Source organism: Tarenaya hassleriana, unplaced genomic scaffold (genome assembly GCF_000463585.1).
Source record: "Tarenaya hassleriana unplaced genomic scaffold, ASM46358v1 Cleome53, whole genome shotgun sequence".
Classification (NCBI taxonomy): Eukaryota; Viridiplantae; Streptophyta; class Magnoliopsida; order Brassicales; family Cleomaceae; genus Tarenaya; species Tarenaya hassleriana.
In genome coordinates, this window is record NW_010967966.1 from 279,442 (window position 1) to 288,838 (window position 9,397).

A 9,397-nucleotide genomic window follows, 5' to 3' on the forward strand; every position below is an offset into this window, starting at 1 on the left:
CCTCTGTTGTGTCAGGAATGCCCTGTTGGTACTTACAAGAACGTTGAAGGCTCTGAGGAAAGTCTCTGCACACCTTGCCCACCTGAGCGTCTTCCAAGTCGTGCAAAATTTGTTTATGTACGAGGTATTTTTTATGTTGAAGTCTCTCTTCTCGCTCCCGACAGTGGTCTTATGTTTGTTGTTATTGGTATCTCTTCTGACTTGAGGATCTTGAATCTGCAGGAGGAGTTAGTGAACCTGTTTGTCCCTACAAATGCGTGTCTGACAAATACAGGATGCCGAACTGCTATACACCTCTAGAAGATCTTATATATGCATTTGGAGGCCCGTGGCCCTTCACTCTTCTTCTGTCTTGTGTGGTGGTTATCCTGGGTCTATTGCTAAGTGTGTTGAGTATCAAATTGCTCAGATTAAGTTTCTATGGTGTCAATTCCATTGAACACCGTAGTTCTCATTGTTTACCCCATCTTCTCTCATTATCTGAGGTATCTCATTGCTCAGATTAATTTCTTCCAATCATGCCTTTGCTAATCACAAATTTCTTCCACTATCTGTTTGCTGAACTTTTTTTTTGGTGTATTTTTTTGTTATTCTAGGTGCAAGGTGCAAGAGCAGATGAGACGCAAACCCATGCTTATCGTTTATACTTCATGGGGCCAAACATTTTCAGAGAACCCTGGCATCTTCCCTACTCTCCTCCTGATTCAATCATTGAGATAGTGTAAGAAAATAGCCCTACGGGGTAAACTAGCAACGGGGATTTCAATGAGTTTTTAAAAGATCTGGTTGAATAAAAAGCCACCGGCAAGAATAAATAATCTTTAGCTGTTCTAGTTCCTTCATGTAACTTCTGATGATAAATTTACTTTTTCTCTTGCAACAGTTTTCGAAATTAGATAGTACCTATTCTGTTACTCCAGAACTATGTTTTTTAAATCGACTCCATAACCTGCAATGTGTGTTTGGCCTTTGACTTGTTTCCATTCACTCAATACATCCGCTAATGACCCATGCTTTATCTCATATGCAGGTATGAAGACGCTTTTAACAGATTTATTGATGAGATCAATTCTATCGCTGCGTATGACTGGTGGGAGGGGTCTGTACACAGCATTTTGTCAGTTCTTGCAAACCCTTGTGCCTGGTCCTGGAAGCAGTGGCGTCGGAGGAAAAAAATCCATCGACTTCAGGAATATGTAAAATCTGAATATGACCACTCTTGCCTCCGATCATGTAGATCTAGAGCTCTTTATAAAGGCATGAAGGTTCGAGTTTTTGTTTATTATACCAACTACTTCTGCCCTTCGTGCTCTTATACTTGGCCATATCAAGCAAATTTGCTTGTTTCCTCACAATCTCTCAGATTTTACTGTCCGTTTTCTTCTCATGTCCTGATGATGGTGCAAATCGTTGAAGCAGGTCGGAGCCACACAAGACCTGATGGTCGCGTACATAGATTTCTTTCTCGGTGGTGACGAGAAGCGCGTAGACATGGTATCTATCATACAGAAAAGATTCCCGATGTGCATACTCTTCGGAGGAGATGGTAGCTATATGTCCCCCTACAGCCTTCATAGTGATACACTACTAACAAATCTTCTCGGCCAGGTTAGCTTATTTCTCGCTCTCCATTAGTTTCTAATTTTTCACTCTGAAACGACCTAATGATGACTCTGCATCTTAATTCAGCACATTCCACCAAGTGTCTGGCACCGTTTTGTTGCTGGTTTAAATGCCCAATTAAGGACTGTGAGGCACGGATCCATCCGTTCAGCCTTGCTCCCTGTCATTAGCTGGATAAACAGCCATGCAAATCCTCAACTTGAATTCCATGGAGTAAGAATTGAACTAGGATGGTTTCAAGCGACAGCTTCTGGTTATTACCAGCTTGGTATCTTGGTTTTCGTTGGCGATTATCCACTGAACACTGTTGGTCAATCAGATTCATTCAGCAGAAGCTATGATGAATTCACTCGGTAAATCTCGAAACAATGGGTCTCAATAAGGCAATTTACTGGTCATCATTAGTGCAAAAGGTTTATATGCTGATCTGGTTAAATCATAATCCCATTTTCTAGGAACAACGCTTCATATCCCTACAAAACTCTTACGCAGCTGCAGCAAAACTTGATCCAACCAGGACATGGATTATCTCGGAAGAGAATCACCGGTGGAATCAATGGGGGTCTCATTAGTGAGGTGACGCTAAAATCGTTGGAATACAAAAGGGATTTCCTCTTTCCATTTTCCCTCTTGTTGAACAATACTCGACCAGTTGGTCGTCAGGTCGGCTCTTTTCTTCTAGTCCTGAAGAACTGTTTCTCTTGGTTTTGTCATCATTTCATACTTCAATGTTAAGATAAAGAAAATTTTGTATTTTGCAGGGTACCCTTCTGCGTTTGATTTCCATCCTTCTTCTTGCGGATCTATCGGTTACCCTCCTCGCATTGCTTCAGTTCTATTGGCTTTCCCTTGGGGCCTTTCTCGCTGTTCTCCTTATTCTTCCTCTATCCATGATTTGTCCATTTCCGGCTGGTCTTAACGCTTTATTCAGCAGAGAAATGAGAAGAGCCTCACTTACTCGTATCTACGCCCTGTGGAATGCGACGTCTCTGACAAACGTTGTAAGTGATGCAAATCGTTGACCAAGTAAAAACAGCTTTTTTTTTTCCCTTCTCGCTCACTCAACAATATATGCAGATTGTTGCTTTCATCTGCGGTGTCATCCATTATGGATTTTTCTCTAAGCAGCCAAATGATAAGGCAAATATCTGGAACGCCTTAAGGTGAGAGCTCTTATTCTCTGTTTTTACACCTCTCGTAGTTTCTAGAAAATCCGCAATAATTCTGATCCAAGTTTCTTCCATTTCATTGGGGCTGCTTTGTATTATTCTGTGCATAAATTATCTGTTGGATGAAACACATCACATAATTCGAGAGTAGAGAGAGATGGCACCAGCAGATAGGAGAACGTTGAACTCTCTTGTTTTTGTGTTATGCAGGGATGATGACAAGTGGTGGATGTTGCCAACAGTCCTCGTAGTAATCAAGTCAGTACAAGCTCGGTTCATAGACTGGCATGTCGCTAATCTTGAAGTGTCGGACTTTTCCCTTCTTTGTCCCGATCCAGACACCTTCTGGGCATACGAATCGGGTGCTTGACGCACCGAATCTTGCCAAAGGTCATACCATCTTTTGTTTTTCTTGTGTTACATTTTTGTACAAATTCACAGCGACTCTTAGAACATCTCAGGTATAGTTGTAGAGAGCGCAACTGATATATTATAATGTTTAGGGTTTCTTTTTGTTGAACTCTGGACACGATGGTTCATGTATTCGATGACCAATGCAAAATCTTGGAAAAAGTCTGAAACTTGCCAAAACTATAGCGAGTGCATAAGAGTGAGTAGAAACATGTTTGATAAGAAAAATACGTGTCTCTCTGAGAGAGCAAGAAGCCCACCCCGCCTTCCTCTTCCTTCGGTCGGTAATTGGTACTGCCAGGCTGCTCGTTCAGTTACACACTGCCAGCACCAGAGGCCAAAACGTGGGGAGGAATTCATTTTGTCACTTCGTATATGTTTTAAAACAGCTTTTCCTTCGCATCGTTTTTCCATTAGTTTCAAAGTAAAAAAAGTCCGCATTTGTAAAGGACATGCCTTTGCGCACCAGAGAAATTATCTGAAAACGACGTCGTCGTACATTGCGTGCGCTGATACAGAGACTACTGGGGCCTAACCTAACGACCCCACAAGAAACGAAGCTAACAGCTCTGTTTGTAAAATAAAATTAGACATCCATAACAACAGAATCGATTAATAATTATATGCCCATTCACGAGCATTGTGTATACACAGCTTTGATTCGTAGAATAGGTACAGAGAGAGAGAGAGAGAGGGAGAAAGCTGACCAATTCAAGGGGCTGTGAGAGGTGACGCCAAGGGCAGCCTCCCTCAAACGCATTCTTTGTTTTGCTTTGGTCGTCGTGTTATAATTTGGAGAGGTGACGCCAAGGGCAGCCTCCCTCAAACGCATTCTCAAGCACATCCTCCATTCGTTTCGCCAGTATTACCTGCAAGCCTCACCACAACAACAGGGGATGGTGATAGGAACGCCCGGGAGCAAGGATGAAGTCCACCTACTCACAAACTGCTTCAAAACTTTAAAATCATTTTATTACTATTAGAACTTTACCTCCACACTTGAGATTACAGCTGCGGGCACTTCAACCAAGTCTTTCAAGTTCCTCTCCGGCAGAATCACCCTCTTGATTCCATATCTGTGCGCTGCTAGTATCTGCGCAACCGTAACACCCCCAACAAAATATTATTAACAAAAGGAAATTCAATCTCTTTGCCTTTCAGATGAAGGTACTATCGTCCAGCTCCTCTTCCTCATCCTATTTTTACCATGCCTCCAGTACCCCAAGACAAACATAAACTTTATTACTATACTCCTTATTCAGAGCCTAAGCCAGGTTTCTACAAGTATCTTACCTTATCTTTGATACCTCCAACGGGCAGAACAAGACCCCTGAGCGTTATCTCCCCGGTCATGGCTGTATCTCCTCTCACTCGTTTCTGGCTGAGCAATGAAACCAGAGCCGTTACCAGAGTCACTCCAGCTGAAGGCCCATCTTTCGGCACTGCACCAGCTGGGAAGTGAATGTGGATGTCCCTTCCTTCTAGAACATTCATGTCCCCAGAGACTGCCAACTTGAAATCCGTCGCACGTGCTCTCACCTATAATACATCAAGAGATTTATCAACTATAATACTTTCCAATGTAGACCATGAGATTTAGCAGTTGGTGTTAACTTCGTGTCATCCTGAAAGCAAAAGGAGTTCAGAAACTTCTCAAATGGCAACACTTAATTTTTCTGTTGCGACTTGGCAAAGGACTCAACAGTTGTGACTAATAAACTGCTTGGTGGTACTACTCTTTTTTGCAGTAGCAACAGAACGATATTTAAATAAAGAACAAATTTTTAGGTTATGAAATCAGAAGTTTTCAGCTTTTGTTTTCTGCGTTTAAAGAAGATTATCCCTTTTCATGTTTACAAGAAAATCAAATAAAAGCAAATGCATAAGCTCGTAATATAAAGCTCCTTCAACTTTTCTGTCCTTTAGTTTTCACCCGACACGTGCTCTGGGGGCTAACGCAAGCACAAGAGATATGAGTTACGAGTTCTTGCCGAAGCCTAACCACAGGACTTACACTTCACAAATATAGGATAGTGATGTAACTCTGGGGGCTAACACATGAAAAAGCGAGAATTGGAGAGATGTTTACCCATGTGAGAGCTAGTTGAGCTGATTCTTTGATGACATCTCCAAGTTGGCCTGTCAGATGCAAATCACCCTTGCCCACCATAGATGTAGCCTCAACAAACTGGACCTCCCCACCAAAAGTAGTCCAAACAAGCCCCACAGATACACCAGGTGTTGCCACCCGATCAGCAGCTTCTGTGTCGTCAAACCTTGGAGGCTGCAGTGCAGCACAGACAGTGTGTTGCAGGATGATATGAGGTTTGTATCACGGTAAGTAAACAACCTACTCAGGCTTTATAATCACGTTAAAGTTATATAAACGCAATGTTCATGACTCAATCTAACTGAGGCAAATTGGGTTTCATAGGCATTCAAGACAAAGGGCTCATCCCCCAAGGAAAAAACTGAGAAGAGTCTTACCCCGAGGATTTTTTCAAGCATGGACTCGTCCACCACCAAAGCTGAGGAACTCTGGAAGGTACTTGATATTTCATGCTTATTTACACCCAGCGGAATGATTTCCATTTCCACTTCACCTCCCTCAGCCACTCTGTCATTAAGCAGAGGAGAGGCAAGTTTCTGCACGTCTTTGCTCAACGGAAGAGTTTGCTCATTTTCTGCAACCATCACAGCTGCTGCACGAGCCAATGCAGCTAAATTCCTTTCTAGATTGCGGACACCAGCTTCCCTAGTGTACCTCTGAATTATAAGCTTCACCATAGCCTATAACAAACCATTGGAGAAGAAAATAAACTGCATAAGCCACATGAGCGACAATCCTTGCAAATATATCATACTTCTTGAAATAACGGTACCTCCGGAATCTTAAGGAACTCAGAATTCAGCCCATGCTGTTCCAGAACTCGAGGAATCAAATGTCGCATGGCAATCTTCAGTTTTTCTTCTTGTGTGTAACCTGGCAACTCAATTAGCTCCATCCTGTCTAAAAGAGGAGGTGGAATTGGCTGAACCCTATTCGCCGTGGCCACAAAAATCACCTTTGATAAGTCAAACGGCACATTAAGATAGCTATTGTCTCAGTTAAGGGACTTTGCTAATACCATGAGGTAGCTACAGAATATAGAGCAGTATACAAAAAACCCAGTGACACCTTCACATCAAAATGAAAGAAGGTGTACACATGAGAGTAGATAAAAAGTAAATTTGAAGATCTAAAAATCAAGAAATTTGCAACAGCACACTTGAGAAGTTGGTACTTGGATCTAAATGAGAAATCATCAAATAATTTTTACATAAAGACAACACAAATAGGATACTGATCATTAAAAGATTTGTTTTGCTCTGGGTCCAAAACCTCCAGCAGGGCAGATGCTGGATCACCCCGGACATCAGAACCTGTTTTGTCAATCTCATCCAATAGCATAACTGGATTGCAGACGCCAACCCTCTAATGTCCACAACATAAAACGGATAACTTAGTCACAAGAAATAAAGAAAATCATCAAGAAAGAGGGTAATTAAAGATCACATCCACTTATCACAGGCATGTACGAAGCAGATTAGCAGCTGATAGTCCAGGAAGGCTAGTTAGCACTAACCATCATCAAGAACATACTTATCAAGTGACAGATAAGGCTCATACTCACTGTTTAAAGCTGACAACTCTTCATAAAAAAGTTCCCAAGTTTCTTTTTTATGTGTAAGTTATTGTTGAACAGCTGTCGATCTTATCCCTCAGGAAAGAGACTAACCTTCAATCCATCAATGAGGCGCCCTGGCATACTTCCTATGTAGGTTCTCCTGTGTCCTCTAATGTCAGCCTCATCCTTCACACCGCCCAAAGATATGCGGATAAATTTCCTGCCCAAAGCAGCCGCTATAGAAGATGCCAAAGATGTCTTCCCCACACCTGGGGGGCCAACAAAGCACAAAACGGGGCCTCTTGCATCTGGTTTCAGCTGTAATTGATAAGTTTCAATCAAGACAACATGAAGCAACCAACCTAAAGTGCAGTCACTCTAAAATACAAAAAAGGACCTCAACCTTTCGAACAGCCAGATATTCAATGATCCGTTGCTTGACCTTTGCTAAACCATAGTGATCACTGTCAAGACGTTCTTTTGCTGCTTTTAGATCCAACTCACGTTCTTCGCTTGCCTTTTCCCAGGGAAGATCAGCCAACAGCTCCAGGTAAACGCGTGAACTGTTATATCCAGGTTGCTGAGGTTGCATCTTCTTAAGCCTCCTGCATCAGAAAATGAGAAAGAATATAATTAACGAGCAAAAGCATGACAGAAGCTACTTTCCCCCTTTTCATCAAATTCAGGCCTACAATGCTACAGTTCAACTAAAGGTCATTACTATGAACACGAATTTTCATCTGTCAGCTCTGTGCCTCCACTGCCACAACTATGGCAAATGTGCAGTAAACCGTAGAACATACCTCAATTCCCTTTGAGCATGCTTCCATATGTTTGAAGGCATTCTTGTTAAGGGAAAAACAAAAGCCCTAGGTGAAAAAGGACAAAATTAAATCAACAAAGAATAATTTATTGTCAGATATCAAAACGACCTCCATATTCATCAATAATTACACTTCAGGCACAAACCTTTTATAGAGATCAGATACACCCCTACTTCACCGAGCTCCTCCTTTATAGCCCTCATCTGCGATACAGCTCAAGGTAATAAAACAGTAATACGTCATTCAAATGAAAGAAAAGTCTGCTCAGTCTGCAGTGGTTTCCATGTGAAGTATGTCCGCCATGCCACAAAAAAACAACCTGCTGACGCAAAAGATATTCCTTCTGTGATTTCGACAACTGCCCCTCCACCTTTTGCGTTATCTTCTCTGCCACGCGAATCGACTGTCACATGCAATCATCAAGATGACTCCATAAATGCCTAAAGAAAGCACACGCCAGAATTATAAGATTATCATTAGCTACCTGCAAATGGCGGTCAACTAGCTCAGTAGCCTTTGAAAGTCTTATTTTAAGGTCCACCGAGTCCAACATAGACAACTGTTCTTCAAAACTCATCTCAAAACTTGCAACAAATATGTCTGCTAGTTTATGAATAGGAACAGTGTCCAAAAGAACTTTCGTCCTTCCACCAGTTTTTTGCTTCTGAAACAATGATCAATCAGTAATACATTACTAGAATTTCAGGAAGTAGATGTCATCAGATCATGAGTATTATCAGATAGATATCATACAGCTTCAATGAAAATTATTCAAACATCTAAAGTGACAAGACAACCAGTGAATCTAGAAGAGAACCTAAATGCGAAAGCCTTTTCAGATACACTAACGGACCTGCTCAAGCACAGAGACCAGCTCCATAGCAGTTGCCTTGAACTGACGAGACAGTGCTACAAAGTCTGGATCTTGTTCCACTTGCTCCAATTCTGAACATGACCAGGAAAGGGCAACCAGCTGAGGAAATCAATGGATCAGAATGCAAAAGAAAGTTAAATGCTGATAACCCTACCTTAAATGAGCCAAAAATGTTTAATCTCCATTGACTTCTAACCTCATACCTTTCTTTGACACTGACTCTTTAGATATGAAATACAGACGCCTTTAACATGTAGACAATTAAAGAGATAAAAGTCTTGGTGAAGTCAAGGAGGCTGGTACTCGTTAGACAAACCAGACTCTATGTTTGATGATTACTCCTAGGTCAAAAAATAGAACACAAAAGAACAGTGTGGACCCCTTCCTCTTTCAAAAAAAAAAAATTATGATACTCAGCATGGAGAAAATTTTGGATCAAGCTATTCTCAGATGAAGATGATCCAACTTACCTGTATTTGTCATATCAAGCGAAGTAATTTTAGCGACTGAATATGGTCCTCTTTTGCCAAGCTCATGAACACTAAATCGGCTCAGGCCTTCAAGGACAACCACATATGTAACTCTTCCGCTCGGTTTTTCTACCCCTCTTGAAAGATGCAGAGCACGAGCTGCTACTCCCCTGAAAAGTGGGAAACGAAAAGATTGCTTAGCATTAGCCAAGAGCCATCCCTAGATTGAATCAGAACACAAATAGGTCTAGGAGTGCTTCAGAACTTCTTGAAATAGAGTTGTTAGTAGCAGTTTACCAAAAAAGAATAGACAGAGAGCTTCAAAGTTAGATTATACCTGTGATGCCAGTGAACTTCC

General features: G+C 41.6%; 2 protein-coding genes across 7 annotated transcripts in view; one reads left to right on the forward strand and one right to left on the reverse strand.

The window, feature by feature from the left end:
* The window catches only part of LOC104798344, a 9,241-nt gene extending 5,929 nt beyond the window's left edge, over window positions 1-3,312 (forward strand). For 3 of the 6 annotated variants that reach the window (XM_010520379.2, XM_010520380.2, XM_019200685.1), the window contains 10 exons: window positions 16-124; window positions 223-485; window positions 597-721; window positions 1,031-1,265; window positions 1,420-1,608; window positions 1,690-1,976; window positions 2,079-2,286; window positions 2,385-2,624; window positions 2,701-2,786; window positions 3,003-3,162. In XM_010520379.2, the coding sequence (XP_010518681.1) occupies window positions 16-124; window positions 223-485; window positions 597-721; window positions 1,031-1,265; window positions 1,420-1,608; window positions 1,690-1,976; window positions 2,079-2,286; window positions 2,385-2,624; window positions 2,701-2,786; window positions 3,003-3,162 (1,902 nt within the window). Of the gene's footprint in view, window positions 1-15; window positions 125-222; window positions 486-596; window positions 722-1,030; window positions 1,266-1,419; window positions 1,609-1,689; window positions 2,037-2,078; window positions 2,287-2,384; window positions 2,625-2,700; window positions 2,787-3,002 lie in introns of those variants that run through there. The other 3 variants (XM_010520377.2, XR_769417.2, XM_010520381.2) reach the window with 3 other exon arrangements.
* Window positions 3,313-3,756: 444 nt separating this feature from the next.
* LOC104798463 (lon protease homolog 2, peroxisomal) overlaps window positions 3,757-9,397 on the reverse strand; it is a gene marked incomplete at its 5' end in the record, with an annotated part of 6,755 nt that continues 1,114 nt past the window's right edge. Inside the window, 15 exons of the mRNA XM_010520558.2 lie at window positions 3,757-4,072; window positions 4,195-4,296; window positions 4,497-4,742; window positions 5,293-5,487; window positions 5,691-5,993; window positions 6,086-6,299; window positions 6,548-6,678; window positions 6,983-7,189; window positions 7,275-7,476; window positions 7,675-7,740; window positions 7,861-7,898; window positions 8,015-8,098; window positions 8,180-8,359; window positions 8,549-8,640; window positions 9,040-9,209. Of these exons, the coding sequence (XP_010518860.2) occupies window positions 3,989-4,072; window positions 4,195-4,296; window positions 4,497-4,742; window positions 5,293-5,487; window positions 5,691-5,993; window positions 6,086-6,299; window positions 6,548-6,678; window positions 6,983-7,189; window positions 7,275-7,476; window positions 7,675-7,740; window positions 7,861-7,898; window positions 8,015-8,098; window positions 8,180-8,359; window positions 8,549-8,640; window positions 9,040-9,209 (2,314 nt within the window). The remainder of the gene's footprint in view (window positions 4,073-4,194; window positions 4,297-4,496; window positions 4,743-5,292; window positions 5,488-5,690; window positions 5,994-6,085; window positions 6,300-6,547; window positions 6,679-6,982; window positions 7,190-7,274; window positions 7,477-7,674; window positions 7,741-7,860; window positions 7,899-8,014; window positions 8,099-8,179; window positions 8,360-8,548; window positions 8,641-9,039; window positions 9,210-9,397) is intronic.